Raw genomic sequence first — 27040 nt, 5'->3', positions numbered from 1 at the left:
AGTACGTCACTTTTGCTCACAACCCAATACTCAGAAAACACACACGGTCCAACCTAAATGTAAGGAGAAACACCTAGGTGAACATTCTGTCTCTGCTACAGTATCTTTTTATTGGAGAGTACATGTATGGACCAGGTGAGATGTAATGCATTTTCCTGCTACTTGCTTTTCTACACTGAACAATACCTCGTAGAGCTCTTTCCAAGTGCGTGTGCATGATGTGTCTGAATTGACACGCAAGCACAACTATTTGTATTGGTTTCACAAGTACGCCATAGTATACATAAAGCTTAACTTATTTAACCATTCCACAAGTGATGAACATTTAGGTTACTTTTCTTCTATCATTAAAAACACTATAGAGAAGGACTGCACCTGCTTTTTATCAAACATTCTAGGGGGTGGATCTCCCCATATGTTTACCGGCCATGTGTTTTTCATGTTTTGTGAATAGCCTATTCATATGCTTTGCCCATTTATCTACTGCATTGTTTGTCTTCCCTTAATGATTTACAGGACTCGTTAAAGATGATGACATTTTTATTCCCACACATTTCATGCCTCTTTCTCCTTTAAATTTGTTTATGGTGTTTATTAACTATTACGTGGCGAAATAGGTCAACTTCTTTCCTAGAAGCCTGTGATGCTTTATGTTCTATGTAAGATGACCGTCCCCTTCCTAAGATTATGAAAAAATACTTCCCACTTTTGTTTGTATTGGCTTTGTAGTTTTAAAACTGATTAGCTCTATAACCTATTTTGGGCATTAAGACAAAGGTCTCACTTTGTTGTTGCCATTGTTTTTCCAAACAGATACCAATTTTTCTCAACACCATTTATGCCACTATCCGTTTATTATTTGATGTTTATATGTTTATCATGAACCAAGTTTTTATTTATACATAGATCTGCCTATTTACTCTTGGTCTGTCATCACTCAGTTTTTATTACTATTGCTTTATCAAGCTTTCTGAAATTACAAAGAACAAATTCTGTCCCCAATGCTTTTCTTTTTGCAAAATTTTCTGGACTATTCTGGTATATATTCTTTGCCATTAACTTTATAATCAGATTTTTGACTTTCAAGAAAACCTTGCTATGTGTTTTATTTGCATTATGTTGAAATTATATCTCATTTTAGAACTTAGGGTCTTCATTTTAATGGCCTTTCACACGTGAGTTACATGCTTCACCCTAGGTCGCTGGTGACGCGTGAGCTTTTATAAAGACTGATGCTAGACTTCAAAGTGACCTGGTCAGCGACAATTCCCAAAATGTCCCCACCCTCAGATTTCAGTCCCATACCCATGAAGCCCATGAATATGATGAGTGATTCTGCTATGTTATATAGCACTGTTGAGCTCAAAATAAAGTAAAACTGATCCAGCCTCAGGAGCCCTTAAAATAAGTTTAGGGCTTGTATGGCTGATGGCAGGAGAGGGAGTGAGAAAGTCAAGGCCGAGAAGGCCTTGCCATGTGATTATTGCTGGGCGGATGGAGGGAGAGGAGTCATGCGGGCAACCTCTGGGAGCAGAGAGTGGACCCCACCCAGCTGAGAGCCAGCAAGAAAACAGAGAGCTCAGTCCTACAACTGAAAGGAAGGAAATGAATTCAGCCAGCAACCTCTATAAGCATGGCCGTGAATTCTTCCCCAGGACCTCTAGGTAAAAAAGTCCAAGGTGACACACTCCTTAGTTTCATTTCAGTAAGACCTAGAACAGAGAACCCAGGGGAGTCCATTCAGACTTCTGACTACAGAAAATTATGACGTAATAAATGGGAATTGCTTTAAGCCACGAAATTTGTAATTTGTTACACAGCAACAGAAAACTAATCCAGGATAGACTTCAAGGAAATTGTTACCACCATCTTCCACCTGCATGGGTTTTCAGGATTCCCAGGGAGAAACGAGATACACTGAGAATCACCTCCCCCTTCTTCGCTGATAGTCTCACGATACTCCCTAATTAGGAGCAACATAGATACTAACCTAAATCTTTAATTTACTGCTAATTTTAAGGCTTTCGGGAAATGAAAGGCTAATTCCTCGTCAAAAAGCTCGAATATTTAAGATACAGAGTAAGTCAGAAACAAAACTATCAAAGGACCAAAAAAAAAAAAAAGCATGTAATAAAACTTTAGGACAATAATAACTATCGTCAAACCCTAGAACCCAAAATCTATTTCACAAGAGGTCAGGATATATACGATAAACAGGGTTCTTTCAGTATTTATCTACATATATGCGTTGACTATAATATTTAAAGGAGAATGCAACATTTGGGTAAAACGGTAATTGATAACAGTCTCGATTCCACTAGTATAAATTGTTCCAGCGTTTATACCTTTTGTCTTTAAGTGAAAATGCAAGTTTTTGGGGTGCCTGGGTGGCTCAGTCAGTTAAGTGTCTGCCTTCAGCTCAGGTCATGATCCCAGGGTCCTAGGATCGAGCCCCATGTCAGGCTCTCTGCTCAGCGGAGAGCCTGCTTCTCCCTCTGCCTCTGCCTGCCACTCTCCCTGCTTGTGCTCTCTCTCTGTCAAATAAATAAATAAAATCTTCAAAAAAAAAAAAAAAAGAAAATGCAAGTTTTCCATCTGAGCCACTCAGGCGCCCTGAAAATGCAAGTTCTCACATTATATATTAAATTTCTAAAATTCTTCATACTCTAAGAAATACTGAAATCAGCTTAGAAAAACCTGAACTGATATAAAGCTGAATTATATAATTTAAAAAAAGATATCTTAAAAGAAAATTTACGATGGTCCTCAATGGCTAGACTGAATATAAAATAAGATTCCCTATTTTTGTCTGCATGCTTCTATACTATTTAAATCCTTTTTAGTGAAATGTGTTGCATGTAGCATTTGTGTAAAATGTTTAAGACAAAAGAATGAATAAGGTAAAGCAAGGAAAAAGTTAAGCAGTGAATATGAAGGATGATGATTTCAATTTCCAGAGAATTGATAGCAACACCCTAATTTTTAGAATTTAAAAAAAATAGAGAAAAGTAAACATAGAAAGAGGAGAAATATTTAAAAATAAGAAAATACTCTGGGGTGCCTGGGTGGCTCAGTCAGTAAGCGTCTGCCTGGGGCTCGGGTCATGATCCCAGGGTCCTGGGACGGAGCCCCGCATCGGGCTCCCTACTCAGCAGGGAGCCTGTTTTTCCCTCTCCCCGCTCGTGCTCTCTCTCTCTCTGAAATAAATAAATAAAATCTTTAAAAAAAAATAAGAAAATACTCTAACATGGAATAATGATTAGCTACTTGTTAGAACTGCTAAAACAATGTCATAAAAGTGAATTTGAAAGAAAACATTTTCCTATTCATTGGCTGAAATAAATTTTAGAAGTTGATTCTCTTAGTCAAAATTGGTTTTTAAAATTATTGATTTGTACAATTTTGCTCTTCTTAAAATTCTAATTTCTATGAAAGAGAAGTGAGAGAATTGTAGTGATAGACTTAGGAACCAGTATCTTTCTTGAAGCTTTGACAGATGGTCTTATCAGGAGGATGGACACGGATCTTGTTTACTTAACTGATTTATTTTGATGATTTTCAAGTCAGGAAACAAAAGGCATTATTGATCTAACTACCAAGGCGTCCCTGAACCTTGGGGAACAGGTTTGCAATGGATCTGATCATCAGTGGGAAAGCCAGCCATGTGAATTCTATTTCCCACTTGCCAGCTAAACTGCCCGGAACCCCTCAATGGAGAATGATTCCTTTGAGTTCTTCCTTTTCCCACTCCTCAGCACTGTAGTTTATAATTTAAATCCCGTGCCTTGTCATCCATTTGCATCTTATATAATTAACTTCCCTGCAAAAACAATGCTGGTTCTGATCCAGAGGAGAGAGGGGCAATTTTGTTCCTTAAGGAAACCCCATGAAGGCAGGAAGAATGTCTGTTGCCTTCTTTATCACCTATCACAAGGCTGAGTACATGGCAAATCCTCAGGAAGGATTTGTTGAAGGAAAGGAGGCAGGCACAAACCACAATTCAGCAAATAACTCTGAGCTACCAAGGAAAAACAAGAACAAAAAAATCACACAGGCAAATGGCAAGGGGGGGTATGGGGCAGGAAACATAAAGAAAAGAAGGTGGTAGAGAAGGGAGCATGAAACTTTCAGTTCTCATACTATTCCCAACCAAAGCAGTTTTATTTTTCCCTACTTCATGACTTTCATATTAAATCACTCCACAAAGGGGCACCTGGGTGGTTCAGCAGGTTAAGCATCTGCCTTCAGCTCAGGTCATGATCTCAGGGTCCCCGGATCGAGCCCCGCATCGGGCTCCCTGCTCAGAGGGGAGTCTGCTTCTCCCTCTCCATCTGCCCCTATGTACTCCCATGCACTCTCTCTCATTTAAATAAATAAATAAAATCTTTAAAAATAATAATAGGGGCGCCTGAGTGGCTCAGTCGTTAAGCGTCTGCCTTCGGCTCAGGTCATGCTCCCAGGGTCCTGGGATCGAGCCCCGCATCCGGCTCCCTGCTCAGTGGGAAGCCTGCTTCTCCCTCCCCCACTCCCCCTGCTTGTGTTCCCTCTCTTGCTGTCTCTCTCTCTGTCAAATAAATAAATCTTTAAAAATAATAATAAAAAAATACATTGCTCCACATATGTGCTACTTTTAAAGAATAAAACTCATTGGATTGGTAGAAAAAATAAAATTTCATGAAAGGGCTGCTTCTAAAGAAGTAAAAAGATGGGTCCTTGAAAGCACTGACAGCACATTAGATCAGATAACACTGTTACACTAGGAGAAGCAAAGAGTTTGACACCAAGAACAAATGACTAAAGATATGGATCACAAAAATGGCTGATGACTAATTTGGGGCAGAATCCATGACCAGTTAGGTTTACAGACAAGTTTTTTTTGTTGTTGTTGTTTTGGTTTTTCGGTTTTTTGTTTAATAGCCAGTTAGGGCACTTGAAATGGTCAAAAGCATATTAAGTGATCTCCAGAAAGTTATCCAATGAGTGCATGGACGCTGTATGTAGCGGTCAACTCAACGTTAATCCAAATTACAAAATATTTACAAAGTCAAAAGAGTATTAAAAAATTACTCACCACATATTTTTAATGATTGCATTTTAGAATCATAGGATCAATATTCAGTCTTTACCTAATCAGTAGTTTAAAACAGTCTTCAATAAACTGTCAGCTTGTTGACTTTACATTCTTCTATGAGGTACATGATTTCTAAGAAAGGAAACCAAACTTATGAATGCGCAATCTGTGAATTAGAACAGTGCTTGCTTCCTGGATGGGGGTGGGGGCAGGGAGAGGAAGGCAGAGATGTGCTGGGGACAGGCACAGGAAGCTTTCTGCGGTGATAAAAATGTCCTATATCTTGATCAAAGGGTAGGTTCGATAATCACCCTCACAGCATACTGAACTGTCACTTAAGGTCTGTGTATCTCCCTGTAAATACATTGTAGCTCACTAAAAACTAAAAGGCAAAAAAAATGTATGTATATAAAAAACTTCCGCGTTTCTCTATTTTATATGAAATACACTTAGGGAACGCAATGAATTGCGAACTGAGAATAGATGCTTTCTTTTACAATGTCCAGATAAGTAATTCTGCTGTGTGTGTGTGTGTGTGTGTGTGTGTATTCAGGGGGACGGGTGAGTGTTTTCCCCAGAAAAGTCAAACAGTAATTTGTTAAGTTTCTCATAATGATATGTGGCTACAATAGTATTATAAAACATCTGTGGGAATAATGACCAAGAATATAATTAAACAAAGCTTCTTCAAATTATTATATTTTAACATAAAATGAATTCTATTTATAGCAAAGCAAAATAGTTACTGAATTATTTTACTCGGCTTATGGAAAAAACTGATTACAGGCAAAATCATTCAAGTTGTTTGTTACGGTATACACATCACTGAAATGCGATATTTTTCATTGCTACCAGGGATGAGTTCTCTAAACATCAGAGGTGTCTGCTCACAACGTACAGTGGCTTTCGTTTTTTCAGATGCTTCTGCTGATAATGCCAGCAATACGGTACTTTTTTTTTTCTTTGCCAATGGAGCTAATAAGATAAAGCAAATAAATTTAGATACTTACAAATAACGTAACCAATTCAATTTCTTTAGCATCAGTTAATTCCAATTGTTTAATTTTAACTTTACTTATATTAGAGCAGAGTACTTAGGATTAAATCAGTGTTTCCACTAACACCACTCTAAAATACATTATAATAACTATCAAATAATTGATATAGATATGCTATGACTTTGGGGATAATTTCAGTAATTTGTATAACTAAAATCATTTAAATTACCACTCAAAAGATGATAAATTATTAATAAACTATGAGGTTTTACATGTGGCCAGAAATTTAAATTATATAAGACTTCAATAAATGTATTATCTTGAAAAAGCAGTTATGGAAAATAGGCTCATCAACTTAAGCAAGATGAAGAGAAGTTGGAGAAAGTCCAGGAACGAATAATATAAATTACTAAGTGATTGGAAAATGACTTAACAAAGAAAGCCTAAAATAATTTGGATTTGTAGGGAACAGAAGGCTGGGGTGGGAATTAATACCATCTTTTATTCAACTGGATGAAGCAGTACTATGCAAACAGACCTTCCGTGCTCTCTGCCCAGTAAGAAAAGGATCTAAGATAAACCCAAGTAGCAACTAGAAGGGCTATGATTAGGTACCAAGAAAACTTTCCCTTGCCGTTTCAAGACTTTGGGGTCTAGTAACAAATACGGGTATAAAATCTGAAACTCTGAAAATGTTTAGCACAACAGAGATGACCAAAGCTAGTCCTTTCTCCAATGTATGCATAGCATACGTAGTAAGTGTTGTGGACCCCATGTGCCTGGATGCTCAGCCTTACCGCTTGGACGCACAGTGGTCTAGAAGCACACCATAGCACCTGTTTGCCTGAGAGATTTCTCAGACCCTCAGCACCCTCTTTGCCCAGCTGCAATCAAATGTCAGGAAACTGACCCCTGCTGTGAGTAGCCTCTACCACCAACCAAGAGGAGTCTGTATGAAAACTCTAGGCTGTCTCTTCCCTCAGGTGGGGTAACTCTGAGATGCGGCCCAACGGTGGCTCCCAGATTGTCCCCGTGTGATCCATCCCCCACTTGGTCCACAGTTGTAATGTGTATAATCATAAAATCTGTACTGGATCAATCCTTCCCTTGTTTCACTTTCCCAATATCCTACTGACATTTCTGGGAATCATCTTCCAAATAAGGTACTTGCACTGAAATTTTTCCATCAAGAGTTTGCTTCTTTACCACCCAAACTAAGGCAACATATATGCCATTTCAATGTACCACCGTCTTTTTAGATACTTAATAATTTAAGTTCCTCAATTTTAAAATTCTTTGAAAAACTTTTATAGCACCACAAGAAATGGAAACCTTCTATATTCCAGCTTTCATTATTATAGCACACCCAAAATGAATAATGTCCAGACAGTTATTTAATACCAGCCAGCTATTGTTGCCCGTTATTGCTGAGCTGGAATCCTACTGTGTTGTTGTTGTTTTTACGATTTTATTTATTTGAGAGATTGAGAGAGAGAGAGAACACAAGCCAGGGGAGGGGCAGAGAAGCAGACTCCCCACTGAGCAGGGAGCCCAACGTGGGACTCAATCCCAGGACCCTGGGATCATGACCTGAGCCCAAGGCAGACACCTAACTGACTTGAGCCACCCAGGTATCCGTCTTTTGTTGTTTTTTAAGTGTGAATGCGGGAGTGGGGGAAGGTGAGCAAATATTGGTGAGATATTACAGATACGCTGCACTAAACTGACCTTGTTGATTACGTCGAGTGAATGGCAGGAAATGGAAGGGGGGACAACTTCCTAGCTCTGTGATTCAATGTTTTCTTACATCTCTTTCACAGAACTACCTGAAGTCCATCTTATCATCTTAGACCACTTAAAATCACTTCACATTCCAATGGGATATGCATTCCACACTTGAGAAAATATTAAGCTACAGAATAAAGAACTCTGAGAAAGCTCATTCACAACCTTACTCAGAGAAACTTATTAGAGGTCTCTCAAGGTTTCTGTGGCCCCTAGATAATCTCAGAAACTATTAAATAAAGAGTGAGGAATTCTAGTCTTAATTTTCTGGGTGGTTGTGGCCGAGTCACTTCATTTTTCTGGACCTCAGCTTCCTCAACCTTAAAATAAGAAACTCAAAACGATTCATGTTTTTCTCTTCTGTTCTCCTCACCACTGCAGGAATAAAAGGGATGAGCAAAAGTGAAGCTGCAGGGTTCCCAGTCCCAGTGCTCCAAAGGAGTTCTAGGAAGATCAGTTTGACATATAGACCTGTTTGCTAGAAGGAAGAGGAGGAGAGAGACAGACAGATATGGTAGGGAGAGAGGGAAATAGGTAGAGGAAAGAAGGAAGGGAAGGGGTAGGACAAAGACTAGAAAAGAAAAAAAAAAGTTTTAAAAACTGACTTCAGGGATGCCTGCGTGGCTCAGTCGTTAAGCGTCTGCCTTCGGCTCAGGTCATGATCCCAGGATCCTGGGATCGAGCCCTGTGTTGGGCTCCCTGCTCAGCGGGGAGTCTGCTTCTCCCTCCCCAACTCTCCCTGCTTGTGTTCCCTCTCTTGCTGTGTCTCTGTCAAATAAATAACTAAAAATCTTTTAAAAAAAATAAAAACTGACTTCAAAAAATACTGGTACCACCTTGTACTTATTAGGATGGCTGGTCTCAAAAAAAGGAGAAAATACATGTTGATAAGGACATAGAGAAATTTGAACACCCTTGTGTACTGTTGGTAGTTATGTGAAATGGTGCAGCCACTAAGGAAAACAGACGGTCATTCCCCCCAAAATTAAAAATAGAATATACCATATGATACCGTAAAAACAGAATATACCATATAAAAATGGAATATACTTAAGTTTTATTTTAGTGATCTCTACATTCCATGTGGGGCTCGAACTCATGAACCCGAGATCAAGAGTCGCATGCTCCTCTGACTGAGCCAGCCAGGCACCCCCAACAATTCCACTTCTGGGTATATACCCAAAAGAACTGAAAGCAGGGTCTCAAATAAATGCTTGTACACCCATGTTCATAGCAGCCTATTCACAAGAATCAAAAGGTAGAAGCAAGCCAGTGTCTTTCAACAGATGAACAGATAAACCAAATATGGTATAAACATGCAATGGAATATTTTTTGACTCTAAAAGGAAAGGAAATTCTGACATAGACTACAACATGGATCACCTTGAAGACTTGATGCTAAGTGAAATAAATCAATGGCAAAAACACAAATACTATAGGATTCCCTTTATGTGGCTCCATAGAGTAGTCACATACATAGGGACAGAAAGTGGAACACAGGTTACCAGGGGAAATGGGGAGTTGTTGAATGCGTTCTGAGTTTCAGTTTTGCAAGAGGAGCTCTTGAGACTTGATGCACAACAATGTGAATAACTTAGCAATATTGAACTGTACACTTAAATATGCTTAAGATGGTAGATTTTATGTTATGCTCATTTTTCCACAAATTAAAATTTTAAAAAATCCAGGTTAAAAAAACCCACAGGACTATATGATGTTTAAGATCTCTTTCAGGTCCACAGTTTTTGAATTAGTATTAATAAAAATTATGTAATTTATCATGGTCGTGACACAAGATTCATGAGCAAAATTAGAACAAAAAGTTATTTATCCCATAAATATTATGCACAATATTTGCAGGAGGTGTATTATAACCATTAATCTCTATGATGCAAGGAATGAGCTTCAGTGACTAATACTTAACTCATGCTCTTTACAGAGATTCACTAAAATATTACCTAAATGTTGGAAATCTCAAGGCCAAATAGAAAGTTTGCAGATTTAAGATTACTATTAATCTCTCAGCAGAGCTGTCACCTCCACTTTGAAGGCTATTGATTCCCAGCCAGAATGAAGGGCAGTGTAATACCATAACCCTCTCATGGTCAAGCCTGTGTCAGGATGAGTTCTACATGTCTGCAACAATACCTTGATTCTACATCCCAGTGAGTAGGACCTCACCATGCTGTAGCTTATCCATCTTGTCTACCTGTCCATGACACACTGCAATCACTTCATGTTTCTTAAAATGATTTGAATTAGCATACCATCTACTCATAAATTCTCAAATTTCTCCATGCAAGATGATGAGAGGTTTTCTAAAATTAAATAAATCATTTCATGTCATTTTTTGTATAATTCTGTTTCTTACTGAAAACATAGAACCTAACCTAAGTTAATGTATCATTAAATTTTCTTTTCTTATTCTTCTTGGTTTTAACTTAAAATTTTTAAAAATTATTTGAACTCCCCTAAGTTTATTTTAGAAATCTATTTAATTAGACACAAATTAGATATTTGCTGGTTTAAATAAAAGTAGAAATGGAAGAATAGTAAACTATCAGTAAGCAAAAATATTAAAATACATATAACTGGCCAAGAAGCACATAAGAAGATGCTCAACATCATTAGTCATCAGAGAAATGCAAATTAAAACCACAGTAAGATAACCACTACATAACTCACCAGCACGGCTAATATTAAAGACAGTAATAGTTCCAAGTTTGATAAGGATGTCCAGCAACTAGAACGCTTATACAACTGTGGGTGGGAATATAAAATGGTATAACCACTTTGGAAAACAGTATGGCAACTTCTCACAAAGTTAAACAAACACTTACCATGTGTGACCCAACCACTCTACTCCTCAGGCTTTACCCAAGAGAAATAAAAACATATATCCACACAAAGACTTAATATATGAGTGTTCAAAACTGGAAACAAACCAAACGTTCAATAACAGGTGAATGGATAAACAAACTGTGATACCTTACTATAATGGAATGTTATTCATCAATAAAAAGGAATAAACCACTAACAGACACAAAAACATGGAGGAACCTCCCCAACACTATGGTGAGTGAAAGAAGCCAGACACAAGGGAGTGGATGTTTTGTGATTTCGTGTATTTGAAATTCCAGAAAAGACAAAAGGATCTAAATGACAGAAGATCAGTATTATATGGAACTAGGAATGGGGGAGGGGAAGAACTGAGCAGAACGAGGCACAAGGGAGCTATCTGGGGTAATGAAAATGTTCTATATTTTGGTTGTGATGATGTTTATACAAGAGCACATATTTGTCAAAATCCATCAAACCCTACACTTAAATGGTGAATCTTATTGTAAATGACATCTTCTTCCCGGAAAGTTATAGTATGGTAGCAATATTTTAGTTTGGTAGTTTCCAAACTTCTTTTTTTAATAATTTTCTGCTCTTAAAAAAACAATTTATAAATCACATACGTGTTCTATTGTATTAATAGGATACGTTTTATAAAACATATGGAAAAATAGGAATTATAAAATTAAATGCTAAAGATCAAATATTTAAGTATCCTGTTAATTAAGACAACTTCATTAGCTAATCTAATGGCATAATATATACTTAGGTGAGAGGTTCATGACTGAAGATAGTGGACATAAATCTGTATGTCGAAAATCTTCTTGGTTCTTAGAACACATGGACCCAACTTGTTATCACTTAGGCAGGAAGTATCTAAACAGATATTTGCTATGTGATTGTCAGAGAATTAGGGAAGCATTCATTCTGCTAACTTCTTTATCTCAGCAATCTGTGCGCTATCTTCAATATGTGGGAATGTTTTTAAGCTGCCTACCCATATTATGAAGTTAGCTTAATCAAAATTAGTCTATATAACCTATTAATCCATCTTGCTGGAAACATAAAAAAAAATGCAACAAACAAGTGAAGGGGGGTTGTTATCAACCCCTCTTCCCTCAGGATGTCTCAGTTACACATGTGATATATGTAATTTGTTACATTTTAGCTATATTTCTTATTTTTAGGTAAAAAAATTTAATAGAAATTCTAACATTTCTTCCCCTTCTTCCAATCTTCTTGCACAAACCTAGGACGTAGATGTTCTACTTTGGAGACATCTGAGAGTGACAATTTACACTATTCAGAAATTACAGGTTTAAAAGTGGCATGTGTGCACGTGCATATTTAACACTAAACATATAGTTAAATATTTTCAACCAAGTATTAATTTAGACACTTTAGTATTACCTACTTCACTCATCAATTCAATAAACACTTATTGAGCACCTATCATGTGCCAGACAGATCGCGTGTATTAGGTTGTACGATGGTGGGAGCAAAAGAAGATGGACCATGGTTGGCTGGTTGGCTCAGTCGCTTAAGTGTCAACTCTTGGTTTGGGCTCAGGTCATGACCTCGGGGTTGTGAGATCATGAGGTCAAGGCGCTGCACTCAGCGGGGACTCAACCTCTCTCCCTCGTTCTCCGCCTGATCCTCTGCCCTCCCCCTGCTCATGTGCACTCTCTCTCTCTCTCTCTCAAATTTAAAAAAATCTTTTTAAAAAATCACAATGATGAAATAGACTGTGAGGGAAAGGTACATGTGGCTAGAGGAACGTATAACAGAAAGACTGTCTAATTTGGGGATCAGCCATGCTTCCCTGAGACCATGACTGCTGACCTCTAGTGTTCAATAAAATACTATTAAACCTGTACAAACATAAGCCAAGGCATAAATAATGATACTTGCGGGGCCAACTAGTATGATGAAGCTTCTTTTGTACTCACTCTATCTGTGGTATCATTTAGCCTTGATTACTTTCATATTAGGGCTGGCTCTATTCCACCTCATTAGCCCAAGACAATTATAGTGCTCAACCTAACACCAAGAAGATCATAAACATCTATGAGAACACACTGAAAATGAATAGCAATCTCAGTTATAATGTAGTAATTCAGATGATCTGGAATAAATTCAGTTTCATTATAAGGATTATCTAAATACATACATACACATACACACACACACACACACACACACACACACACACACACACAGTAGGTTCCTGAGGAAATATCCATATATCACGTCTTGAGAAACCCTGCTCTTTGCAATCATTTTCCCATCTACAGTTCCTAGCAGAGTGTCTGATCCGATGAATCAATAATTTTGCCCTCATATTTACAAAATGCTTTGCACGTTACAAAGCACCATTACAGGGGTGCCTGGGGGGCTCAGTTGTTAAGCATCTGCCTTCAGCTCAGGTCATGATCCCGGGGTCCTGGGATGGAGCTCCGCATCGGGCTCCCTGCTCAGCGGGAGGCCTGCTTCTCCCTCTCCCACTCCCCCTGCTGTGTTCCCTCTCTCGCTGTCTCTCTCTCTCTGTAAAATAAATAAATAAAAATCTTAAAAAAAAATAAAAAACAAAGCACCATTACAAAGACTTTTCTCCTTTGATTCTACTGACAATTCGGGCACATTATCTACTTCAGAGATAAAGAAACTAAGGCGGGGTGGGACCCATCCAGAAAGTCTTCCGCAATTGCCCCTCCCATCAACTGACTCACCTCCAAATTACACAGTGTTCTACTCTGCTCCCAAAGCGCCACAGATACGCTGCAGCCACTGATATTCTCTGTGTCATTTCTGTTTACCTGTCAGTCTCTCTGGCCTAACCTTAAAGTTCTTCCTGTCCCAGGAGCAAGTGCAGTTCCTGCCACAGAACAGAGGCTCAGTCACTGTTTGCCAAATGAGCTCCGGGATACCGTGATGGCAAGTCAAGGGCAGGCAGGCTGAAGTAACTTGTTCAATACCACATAGCTTACTGATGGCAGACCGGGCATTCCAACTCACTCGGTTGGAATGAGATCTCCTGAGATTAAATTCAAGTCACTGTTCCTTTAGCCCCCATCTCTAATACTTTAGGGTGACATTATTACTGCTTCATAGGAAGCACCAACCAAAACATAGGTATGAATATAATTTAAGCTCAAACATCAATTTTCCATGTGTGAAATAAACTGTCTACTGAGATCTATTAGCTTTGTCAGCACTTTCTATCTTTATACCGACTATTTAAAGATGATGGGTATTGTTTATTACACTAGCTTCTCTGGGCCATTTTCCCCCCCTAGATGGAGTTCCTCAGCATCTCTGATGCTTTTTTGCTTTGTTATTTTAAAATATCTATTTAAAATAAGTTGCTAAAGAAACAATTTCTGTGAAATGTATTTATGAAATTGCTGGGGAAAATTAAGAGTAATCATGAGTTTTAAATGCATAACCACCTACCAGATCAATGAACCACAGGCAACAAACACCTTAGTGAGCCTCAATGTCAAAGAAAAAGCCTTGAACATAAGTACAATAACAAAAAGGAAAAATCATTGGTAAAATTGCTTTGCACAGAATAATTATGTTATCAAGGGTCATAAATGGGACTGTAATCAATGGTTTGGTCAGTTTCATAAGAAATTCAGAAAAATTATTATCACTGGGAACTAAAGCTTAGGTTCATTCAAAGCCAAATTAACTTCCTTAGTATCACTTTCCAAAAACTTCAAGAATAATTTTGCTCTATTATTTCAACCTACAGATACAGTTTCATTCACAAAACAAAAACAACTCATGTTCGCTTGTCTGTATAGTTTTAACTCTGCTAGTGATGAGATTCAAAGTTACCCTGAGATTCACAAATGGGACAGTGCCTTTTTAAACCTAATTATGTTAATAAACACTTTTATTTGAGAATCACCTTTCTTCTTATATTTCAAGTGCTATCTTTTCTAATGTATTTTTTCTTATTTCACTTCTCCTCTTTAATCCTACTACTTTTAAAAAGCTAAAATTGCTAATAATAAGAAGGCACAGATTGAACAGGATCCCAAGCTATTAAGACTTAATAAACCCGAAACCCCAAGTAGTAAAGGAAGAAAGAAAAAAAATTATGGCTTTGGATAGCTGTGTAGATTTATGAGAAACAGCCTGACCAACTTGCAAACCAGAAATAGAAGCCCTACGTATTACTGCTTTCAGTTTTGAGGCCTACCTTCTTGTCACCCATTAAAATTATACCTTATAGAAATAAAAGATAATCTTTTAAAGCAATCTTTAAAAATCAGGAGCATTAAAAGATGAAAAACTATACCTTTTCATTTAATAAAAAACCGGTATTGTACCTGCTTCCCCATCCAATAATTAACATGTCAATTGTAATAAGAATTTGGGCGACTTTAATTTTTTAAAGCTTGCTAATCAATTGATTTGATTAATCTAGTTTTCCTCCCAGTTGGGGTGGGAATGGTTGTCTGGGCCTTTATAAAACTGGATATATACTAATTAAGACAAAAATCAAAGCCGCAAACGGGCTAATTATCTTTGTTGAGTTTAGGACCTAATTTCTAATTTCTAATGCTTGTGTTTATTTTCTTGAGAATAATTTAGTTTGCATTTTCTAGCAACCAGGTTTTTAAGCAGTCCTCCATTGTATCATCAATTCATTATACACATTTGTGTTTTTACAAGTCTTAAAAATATCACCAATTTTAACTGATCTTTTGCTTTATGTGTTGATCAGGCTTGCTTGCTTGCTTGCTTATATATGTATATGTGTACGTATGTATGTATGTATGTACTTTCTTGATAGTAATTATCAAAACTGGAGAGTTGATGGGGAATGTGGAGACAGTGTGACAAAAATCTCAAAACTGATTTTCCTCTACATTTTTTTCTTTTCTTTTATTTAAAACTTTGACTCGCTGAGGTGAGACAAAAGTATTTTAAATTTGGGATACTTTTTTGAAGAACTCTTGTACCTTAGCATATGTATAAGTATTGGGCAAAATTTCAGGTTTTACTTATTTAAAGGTAAAATGCTAAATAAGTACCCATGTCTATTGAAAACAGTATTAGGACTAGTAGCTCAATAATCCCTTCACAAACTTCAATTGGTAAACTTGGATTGGTATTGATTTTTAAGTGCTTTTTCTTTTGATATGATTTCAGACTTCTGAAAAAGCTGCCAGAATTATAAACAATATTCCCAGGTATCCCTTCCCCAGATTATCTTGAATAATAACATTTTACTACATTGATTGTATCATTTTCCCTCTTTTATTCCCAAGGTTCTATAGTTACTGATGCTCATACTTATGACTGAGTTTAGAGAGGGCTTCAGAAGTTCAAGGTTTATAATGTTTTTATATGCTAGCTATTTTGCTCAAATAGCCCTTTATACCCCAGATACTCCTGTTTGCTTCACTAGTTTTGCTTGTGGGATTTCTGAAAAATGCACAGTGATTCATAAAGCTAAACCCAATCCTTCTTGACATAAAGTATATTATGTTCTTTGCCGTAGGACTGCCATGTTCAGTGCCGTTATGTCAGAGAGCTTATACCACTTAACAGCTGATCTTGATATAACTCATCTGACTGCTTTATCTCTGTAGGATAGAGCTTAGGAGCTCAGGATCTAAAGTCAGATGACTTGGATGTGACTCCTGGCTAAAAAAAAAAAAATCATGACTGAAGGAAGGTATATTAGTTTTAAACATCGGGTTTCCAACTTAGCACTGAGCAACGGGACAGCCAGGACCAAGAGCGTAGTTCTGGTTTGCTTTAAAGGGTAAATCCATCAGTCCGTCAGGGCTGTGTGCAAGGAAAACGAAGCATCAGAGTCTCTCTGCAGAAATGGCTTTGACTGATGTCAACACAAACTTTTAAAGAAAAGAAAGAGGCATTCCATGGGTGTCTATTTCTACAATCAGCCCTGGATCAAAGGAAGAGCAAAATTATCATTTTTCATGGATAGAAAAGATAGGTGTTAAGTGTTCCAGGAAATTAACCTTCTGACATGCTGGTTTGGTACAGATAGGGAGCTTGAAGAATTTTGATGAACAATTCATCTTTCTGCAAAAGTGTCCAGGAGAGGAGATGACTCACAAACTCTGTTCCATATATCCTTATAGCTTCCACAAAGGCATCTCAGGAACTGCTGTCAGGGGCATGGAGAACCTAAGTGGACAGGGTCGTTAAAGGCTTAAGAAATGACGGGCTGAGCTCCAAGCACAGGGAAGGGCCCACAGCAGGTGCTCAGTAAACGGCAGTTACTATTATTGGATTTGTTGTTTCCAAAGCTGAATGGTGGTCAACTTCAAAATGATTGCTAACTGGGGCCCCTGCATGGCGCAGTCGGGTTAAGCGTCTGATTCTTGGTTTCCGCTCAGGTCATGATCCCAGGGTCGTGGTACTGAGCCCCGTGTTGGGCTCTCTGCTCAGTGTGGAATCTGCTTAGAGTTTCTCTCTCCCTCTTCCCCTCCCCCCTGAGCTCTCACATCCATGCTCACTCTCTCTCTCAAAGAGATAAATCTTTAAAAAAAAATCAAAATGCGTTATTACTGAAAACTTAAATAGCTTATACTTATAGCCAGACCAAGAGCCACCTAGGACCCCATCTCCTGTCCCACCACTTGTCTATGTCCCCCTCTCTCCTCCAGCCTCAGAAAACACTTCCTTTTATTCCCTCACTGGTTACCTCTATTCAATCTTAGCTTAAAGGTCACTTCCTCTGGAAAGACTTCCTTGACCAGCTCAGACTATAAATAATTTTTATTTGGGCCTTAAAGTTTCTCTTTATTTCAGATACTGATGGCAGATAGGCTCAGCTATGTTGAGATCTATTACACTAAAAGTGCATTTTTAGCACAGATAAAGAATTCCTCTGATTTGCTTTGGTGAAAAGGGCCAGTGCTCTGTTTAAATTATGTTCCACCTTGTGCAAATTATATGTTAACAGAAGTGCCAGTTATCTTAAAGTTTTCAACTTTCTACTCATGTGAAAAATTTTATAGAACAAACTGAACTCTTCCAGCAAAAAAAAAAAAGAAAAAAAAAGATCCCGATGTTGGAACTGATGGTTTGATAAGCAAATTAGATATTCACAGGAAACATTATATATCTCTAGGAACAAAATTATGGAATCAACTAAAATTCATCTATACAACTAAGTGATTTATTGAAGGAGAAAATTTTCTGCTATTCAACTCCGGAAGGTCTTTTGGGATAGTTGCAATAAATGAATAATTTAAGTCTCTTCCAACTGGAAACCCAAATTCCAATCAGGTTAGCTAAAATATTAATATAATATTCTCACCTTCATTTCCTAAACTCTTATATCCTACCACGACACCACACTTAATCCAAAATTGTTATATTTCATGAACAGAATAAAACACTGGAGGTATTCCTGATATTTACTGAGAAATCCTCTGGCATTTTCTCTATCACTATGGTGACTGTAATGGGTACCCATCCAGGGTGGAGAATGCCAATACTGCCCCTGTAGGTAAGACCATGTGGTCTCCATTCTGATCTAGAGCCTGAGCCTCCCTAACTCATAAGCCACAGTAATACAAAGAAGGACCAGAGGTCCATTCTTACTGAAGAAAATGAAAGCAACTGGTTTTTAAAACTAAAGCTGTAGAGGAAGAGTTACCTGAAAGTGAGGGCAAAAAAGAGAAGGCCAAAGGCCAAACCTTCTAGAAAAGGGGGTAAAAAACAATCCCCAAATTAGAGGAGTCAGATAATACTACTAAGAACAAGGAAAATAATAATAGTAAAAATAACAATAAATTTATTGAAGGCTTATTATATAATACCAGGTAGTACCTTGAATTAATGAACACATTATTTAGTATTTGTAGCTAAGCATAAGCCAGATATTATTATCCCTATTTTATACATGAGGAAATTGAGTCTCAGGCAAGGTTAGTAATTTGCCCAAGAGCATATAACCAGAAAGAACTAGAGCCAGGATTTGAACCCATACCTTCTAACTATGAATCTCAGTCTCTCCATCTCTATAAAACCTGATTTCCTTGACAAAGTAGCCCTCTAAGAAATAAAAGGGGAAGCAGCCCAAAAGTCACAGAACAAGAGAGCTATACGTAGTTAACAGTATCAAGTGTCAAAGAAAAATCCAGAAAGATCCTAGAGAATACTGTTGGATTTGGTTCTGTCCAAAGTGCACAGTTTCCACAGTTGTATGGGTAGCACCCAAATCTCACAGGGTGAAGAAGCAGCTGGACAAAAGGGAAACAGTAGACAAGTACAGATGTCTCTCTCAAGAAAACTGGCAGTGGGGGACCAGACCGTGAAAGAAATCAACTGAAGAGGGCAAAGAACGAAAATACAAGGGAGAGAACACATGTAAAGACACCACAAATGGCTCATCTGACTCAACCTCCCACAAGAGGCTCTTGGGAAACACTTCCACATCCCTCACTTCTCGCCCCTCACCACCCAGTACAGACTCCCTGATTTACCTTGAGCTCCTCCATGCTTCTCCCTACCAGAAATACCCTCTTCCAGTTTATTTTTCTTATGACCTCCAACTTTTCCTTCAGCACACGGCTCAAAGGTCACACCCGTGGTGAAGACATTACTGACCCTCACTCCCAAGAACAATCTCCACTGTTACTCCTGAGGCACTTGGTATCCAATTCTATAATAACATCTATCTCCCTCAAAAGTTGGCATTCCACAGTAAGGGACCATGTGAAATCACATTTGAGACCCCAGCATTTAACACAATGCCCATATTCCTCTGCAACTACTTTATCCTAAACTGATCACAATGATCCAACTCCAGACAAGAAAGTATTTTTAAAATCACTTAACAAAGAACCAGTGCATATGACTACGCAACCATTTAAATAGAGCTCTTATTTTTTACAAATATTCAGTAGAGATGTTCAACTAAAAGGCCTACATATTGGATTGGCACAGCAAAATTTATTTCAATTGTAAATCAGCATGTTCCTTCGAAACACCTTTTCATATTAGATACTAAAAATTAGCAATTCTGGCTCTAAAAAATAAAATAAATATGCTCTTCAAGAGCTAAAATCATTCTCTTTTGTTTTTCTACAAAAACACATTCAACAGGAATTCATTTTAAAATGTAACCCCATCTTTTAGGATGTCTGCCACAATCTTAATTAGAATACTGTCCCCTTAGGGAACCAAGCCAATGGGAATCAAGTCCCAAATAAGAGCGAACCACAGAAAAATGTCTTTGTTTCTGTTGATTATATGAGATAATGGTCTCAAATGAAAAGAATTCTATTCATGTCCATCAAAGCTAGGATGCACAAAAAGCAAATCTCTTGACCCTGAATAGAAAAGAAAGATAAAGACATAAATGATGGAATACACTACCTCAGGGTTAGCTCTCCGAACTAGCAAAGGAACCCATTTAAAATATTACAGATCAAATTTCAAGCCAATACAATAGTCTCTTATGGATTTAACATACTATAGGCAATCTTTTTTCCCCCTTAATCAATATTCACTGCTTCCATCACAAGAATTTTCTCTTGGGTATACTGCTAATTATCAGTTTCTTTCTGGTTGTGACGATATACTACAGATATCACAGGAATATGGCAAACAGAAATGAGCATAAAAATGACCCCTCATTGAAACTGTGGTCTCATGTGAGGATCTCAGGAGCACCCATGTTAAAATTCCTTTCCTAAAATCTGTTTCCGAAAATTTGAGGCATCATTTTAAAGATACCCATAAAAAAGAGATCTACTGGGATTCATTTAAAATTTACCCTTCTTGAAGGGTGATCTTCTTGAAGATTGCCCTTTGCCTAGAACCTAACTGGAAATTCTGATTGACTCTGTTTCCCAAACAAAATATCATTTATCCCTTTGACCACAGGGAAAATACGCTCACTTGCCAGAATGTACCATAACTTATGTGAAAATGCTAAATAGATAGATTGATACTAACCAAAAAGAAATAATATAGCTAGAATTCTATTCTATTCACTTTCATACCTCAAATTATAATATATAACAGTGACTGCCCAGATAGATGATTTACGGAAAAACTAAGGTTCTTATCTGAATATAATCTTGAAATGAATTTTTAATCATGTAAAAAGAGGTTTCAATGTCCCAGTTACATACTAAAGACCCACTAGAAAGAAAGTGAGTCCCTCCCTGCTCAGGGAAAGGTAAAGACCACAGTCTCAGATAATAAAAGAACTCAAACAAAGTTGACAGCTAACTTGACAAAAGATTTTTTTCCTTGAATTCAAATAGAAGCCCCTCAACCCCTGGGCGCCACTGTACCTGGAATGTTATGTTTACAAGAAGCGGTACAGGGATAACACAGTTGCCCACTTTGACAGAAAAGATGTGTTCCTTTTTCTAAGGAAGGGAGAAGACAGGCAGGGACTGTAGAGAAAATATGAACTGTACTCGGAGGGGCAGTTAAAACTGGGAAACATGAAAGGGAGAAAAAAAGTCTTAGAGCCTTGGTTTAAAGTGGTTAAGGAATTATCCTCAATGTCAGCAGAACCTGAAGCCCAAGATTACAACAAGGAGTAAAAGTTCTGACTTTAGTCTAGGTTCTGCTTTGAAAAGAATCTAAATTTGCTGGCTATGGGAGAGAACAGGACAGTGGAAGACATTTTCCTCCTTCCCTCTCCTGGCTTTTTAAGTCTGTTTTAGGGCAAGTAGGGTCAAAGACCTCTCAGATTTAGGCATAAAATGACCAACTTGAAGAATAATCTACAAAAAACTCTTAACAAATCACTCAAGGCAGGGGGAAGGCAGGGGGTGGGGGGGAGCAGCTCATTTCTAGCCATTGTCTATGGAGACCATCAGTCCAAAAAGTCTTTTTATAAAGACGATAATGAGTAATATCAAAATTTTAATATCTAATCAACATACTGAATTTGAATATTCTTATAGATTTTTATTGAATTGGGCAACCATATCTATATTTGGAAAGCTGAGACTCTACAGTGTTTTGTGAAATGGTGAAAAATTATAAAAGACAGGAAATTTGATGAAGTATTATATAACAAGACCTTATAATCATTGCTCAGAATTCTCTATTCCTGAACCAGATTGTCTAAGGAAAGGTAGAAAGTTGAGCTCATACAGAATAAATGAAAAAGCATAGAAATAATTTTAGAATCAACATTTTACTGGGTACTTATTAGTCAGTGAGATCAGAACCTTCATGCTTTGAAGAAAGAGAACTATATATTAGATCTTAAAATTTTCTGTTTTTTTTTTTTTTCAACTTTCTAATCAATATAATATTACATGCCTCAACATTCAAACATTTTAGCTATAGACCTTCTCTTCACATCAGAGTGGCCAAAGCAAGGACACAAATAAAAGTTGAATCAATAGAATTAATTACCTTTGACATCAATGCCATGATTTCAATATCCATCATGGGTCAGTGACAAAGGCTAGAAGATTGTAAAGGTATCCCACTACAGTTTGAAAACTCAAGATGACATCAGCACATTAATGATACAAAGATTATAGACAAGTGAAGAGCAACAAGAAATTACTTCAGCAATAATCTGATCGGTTGTAGAAAATTTATCTACAGGGACACTGTGAGAATGCACTAGGGAGGGGAGCCTGGGTGGTTCAGTCAGTTAAGTGTTTGACTCTTTGTTTCGGCTCAGGTCATGATCTCAGGGTCATGAGATTGAGCCCCGAGTCGACAGGCTCCACGCTGGGCATGGAGCCTGCTTAAGATTCTCTCTCTTTCTCTCTCGCCCTCTGCCCCTCCCCTGCGCTCTTGCACACGCTCTCACACGTGTGCACGCGTGCTCTCTCTCTCTCAGAAAAAAAAAAAAAAGAATGCACTAGGAAGCATCAAATGTCGACACTTTTCTAGTTTAAAAAAAAGGGGAAAAAAGGAAAAGAAGAAAGAAAAGAAAAAAAAGACAGAGGAGCAAAAACTCCTTCCAAATAAGCCTGGAAGGACTACAGGCAACTCCAGGCAAATATCACACTAACCCACGATGTGAAATAAAACACTTTGTTGACAAAAAGAAAACGGGAGTTCTCACCTTCTTTGCTTGGTGTAAGGGGATGTAAAGTATCACCTGCCGTGAATGTCCTAGAGGAAAGAGCTAACTCGAGGAGCTGAAAAATATGCCTGCTGGGAATGAGCCATTTGGCACAGCACAGTGTTTTCCAACGCGGGGTCCACGTGTACATGAGATTACTTTTTATGAGGACAAAGAACAAGGTGAGTGTGCATATGTATGATTTTCTATTTATGCTGGTGATACTGATTTTCCACTTCTGGTAGCAATTTTTGTTTTTTATAAAAGGTTATGTATTTAATACAAAAAGTGATTTTATTCAAGCAGGAATCAGAGTCTCTCCACCCACTTCTTGCAGTGAGATGGGTAACTGCCTTCTGGAACTTCGGTGAAAGTTTGGGGATTTATTCTTTGGTTTAATCTCTGCACGGAAGAAGACCAACCATGGGTGATACCATACGAAGAAAAGGATTAAGTGAATTAGGACAAGAAATACCCAATCTTTTTCCCCTACTCAGCTCTCAGGCAGTCAAATATTCTCCCTCTAAACAGGAAGCTGCAGAAGTCTTCTTTAAAATTATGACAGCCCAAGAGAAAAAACAATGATACTGAACACCCGAGGGAACCCAGTTAAAAAGCCCAGTCAGATGACCCTACATTGAAGTCAATGACCCACCCATGCATTCACATGGTGTTTATCCTCATGCTTTTAAATATGGATAAACACCCCAGATTATGAGATATCAAAGAAACGCTTCAAAAATAAAAGGAGACAAAAAACAAAAAACAAACCAAACCCCAAAACCAAGAACAAAGTAGCTTGAAGGAAACAGACTATATACAGTAAAGAAAAAAAATTTCAACAATTTAAAAAAAATTAGTATCTTCGAGGAGAAATAAAAAGATAAGATAAACAGGAAATAAAACATGATGTTACGAAAAGGAACATACAGGAAAAATTTAAAAAAGCTTCTTGATCCCAGCACTCTCCCTGCCCATCCCCCTCCTCTCTCCTGAAAAGAAATTAACCTTAAGTGCCTCTGTCTACCATTTCGGAAAAGCTATCCCTTTCCCTAGCTACTTTCCTGTAATTGTTAAGAGGGACATTTGCTAAAGATTCTCCTTGATACTAAGAAATTACAGGCAAATTGCCAAGTTTCAAGATAATGCTCTATATGATCTTTCTCATTTATTTTCTCACCACTCTTTGGAAGAAATGATAGACCAAGGTGTTCCCAATCCACACTGTAGAACTATTAACTGGCACAAAGAGCATTATTTTGTCAGTATCTTTCCAAAACAAGCCTAGTGTCCTGAGTATGAATAAGCTCTGTAGTAAACATGTGACGATGAATTCATTCCTAAATGGGATGAGTCAGATCTCCAGACCTTTAAGATAATTTAATTTTCATTCAACAGTATTTTTCTAGTCCCCAAAATACTCAGGCATTTTCTAAATCATCACAAAGGCAAAATCCTTGCCTGGAGGGTATATGCAACCTCTCCCTTATTATGTACTACTTCTTGTGAAACAATTTATGAAACTCTGATTGCTGATATTTCAATATGAAAGAAAGGGGAAGTTGTGATAAAGAATAAGAGAGGGGAGAGGAGAAGGGACAGAACCTATGGAGGAGGATGGTCAAGGCAGAAACAAACGTCTTCTTCGGGAGTCAAGAGGCTCTTCCAGAACAGGCATTACGGTTTGGATACTTTTCTTTGCATCCCTACGGCCCGGCCCGGACAGCATCCGCCACATCCAGGAAGGGCTCGAGAAACACTGGCTGAGCTAACCTCAGGGCTGAACTCCATCCATGTCAGTGCCCACCGGGCCAGAGCGCACCTGAGGGTCGACAGCAGCTCCTTACCTGTTGTTGCACGGGTACTTGCTGCACCACCTGGGTAGGCACCGCTGCTTGACTGGCCACAGACGTTTGTAAAGTCACTGTCGAACCTGTGTCCGACCCGGTCTCTGACGTCTGCATGATGGTCTCTGAAACGCAGCACAACAGAGATAGAGCTGTAAACGCGCGCCTCATGCGACCGGCTGCGTGACATTTGTTCTTCAAGTCCTATACAGAGAGTAACTTTCAACTCTCAAGCGTACTTCTGACGCCAACACCCCGCCATGATCTTCCATGCATGGGTAGAGTCACTCTGACCACTTTTTAAATAAATACAGAAAATGACCAAGTCGCATTTAAAAAAAAAAAAAATCCCCATTTAGCACCTCTCGTTTTGAGGCTATAAAAGCCGAACTTCATTGAAATCTACCTTCCTTAGGTCTCATCCTTTATAAATTGGTTCAATTGGATTAAAAACTACAGTCCAAAATTATTTCCAGATGCTCAATTTTCAGTCCACAAACCCTAACTGGATGTAAATGTGTCATAAAATGTTATTTTCTAGACACTTTTTTGGCCATTAAGATGTCACCAAAGGCGTACAATTTAGAATAAATTATTTCTAACATCCTTTCCAACTTTCAAACTTACTATGCTGTGATCTAAAAATAAAAAGCAATGTATATCCAAAAATTTAACCAAAGGATCAGGCTTACTAATTTGCTCTGCCTTTGGTATGATTCATACTAAAATCAACGTTGGTTTTACACAGAGGTAGCCAAAGATCAACAACGGTTAATATTTTGAAGATGGGGAGGACTACTCTTAGAGAAATGAGGCTTGTAAGCAAAGCCACGAAATTGTACCTTCTCCCATTCAGAGTTCAACCTGGCACATTTTTTAGTTCGTATGTGCGTGACCTGCTAACACGGGGTAAATTCTGTAGCATGTGCTCTAACAGGTCTGGTTTCTCAGACCTCCTGGTCTCAACATTCCCTTCTGCTACTTACATGGTCAATAGAATAAGTATTAATTTCTTTGTTATTGAACAGGGCCCAGAATTCTAATTTTCTTTCCTGGGGGGTTGGGGGCACAATATTTAATTGGTAGCTTAAGAAAAATACTGCATTATGGTTTAAATCTGTGAACAGTAATGGTGAATATTAATTTTCCCTAAGAAAATTCTGGAAGAGTATCCAGTTCTTTCAAGTAGAAAATTAAGCCCCTCATCATCTTTGTCACAGTGTGCCCTCTTCCAATTTTCCCCCCAAACCTTTTCTGTCATCTCATTCGATTTTAGAAATGGACCTCTGAAGATATCTCATCCACTTTTCTTATTTTATAAACGAGAAAATTAAAACCCAGAGAGGTGGAGACTCACTCAAAGTGACAGGAACAGTCATGGGACTAGGCCTGGTCCTAAGAGCTAAGGACCCTTCCAAATGCTCTACATGTTAACGTATGAGTAAATTAATCCATGTAACAACCCGGTGTGATTGGTAGGGTTATAATCCTCCACTTACAGATGAGGGACCCCGGGCACACAGACTGAAGGTGGTTAGAAGCTTATAAAACAAAGGGGGAAGTGACAGAGACTGTAGCTACCACCCCATTTATTTGGGTCAGCTACTAACGTTCAGCTCCAAGAAGTTGAGAATTTGTGGGAAGGCTAAGCTGTAGGTGCCAGGTCTCCCAATTTTCCAAACGAAGCTGAAAGTTCAGATTTTTATGTGAAATCTCCCAAATGATGGTTCCTTTTTTAAACTGTAGTATTAATCTCCAAGCGAACACACACACACACACACACACACACACACGCATGCACACACACCCCTTTGGGCTAACATTAAGACCATGGACATGCTTGAAAATGTCTGAGAATGACAGGATTCACTACATAAAATTCTTGCCTAGTTAAGATTAAGTGGAAGACCCCTGGTTCTCAAACTTTGGGGAAGGGATATACACATTAGGAACCCTATCTGTGCCTCTTCCTTTATTCCATCCCAGAGGGAAAAATACACCCTCCCAAAAATGAAAGCAAAACCAACGCCCTTTGATTCATTACATGCTTGCAGATCATCAATACCTACTGTGCTCCCGCAGAGGACCTATTAGTGAAAGTGAGGGGATTAGTGAGCTCTCTTTCTGCAGAGAATGAAGAATGAACCAGATGTTGGATGCCATCTTCAGGGAGGTTTTCTTAGCCTCTCTTCCCAACTCCAAGATAGGTGGAGGCCTTGAAATCTGCTTAGTATATAAACGAAGACAGGGTTGCCAATTATGGCCATTTGAGGGTGGGTGTTTCTTAGAGTGAAGTCACTCACCTAAAACTCCCTCCTATTTCTCCCAACACTGGCTGGGAATTTTATCGAGGCTTTGTCATGTGTCCATACATTGTTCTGCAGACCAGTCTACACACCCCTTTGGGTATATGACCCATGCCTTGACATCTACTATTTTAGAC

The 27040-nt window shown here is 38.2% G+C and overlaps 1 protein-coding gene across 3 annotated transcripts in view; it reads right to left on the bottom strand.

The window, feature by feature from the left end:
- RFX3 (regulatory factor X3) overlaps positions 1-27040 on the bottom strand; it is a 286781-nt gene that overhangs the window by 136656 nt on the left and 123085 nt on the right. For all 3 annotated transcript variants that reach the window (XM_036076096.2, XM_078062235.1, XM_078062234.1), the window contains exon 2: positions 24598-24722. In XM_036076096.2, coding sequence (XP_035931989.1) covers positions 24598-24714 — 117 coding nt within the window. In that variant the 5' untranslated portion in view covers positions 24715-24722. The remainder of the gene's footprint in view (positions 1-24597; positions 24723-27040) is intronic.

Source organism: Halichoerus grypus, chromosome 14 (genome assembly GCF_964656455.1).
Source record: "Halichoerus grypus chromosome 14, mHalGry1.hap1.1, whole genome shotgun sequence".
NCBI lineage: Eukaryota > Metazoa > Chordata > Mammalia > Carnivora > Phocidae > Halichoerus > Halichoerus grypus.
Note: the sequence above shows the minus strand (reverse complement) of the source record. Positions and strands in the feature narration are given on the sequence as shown.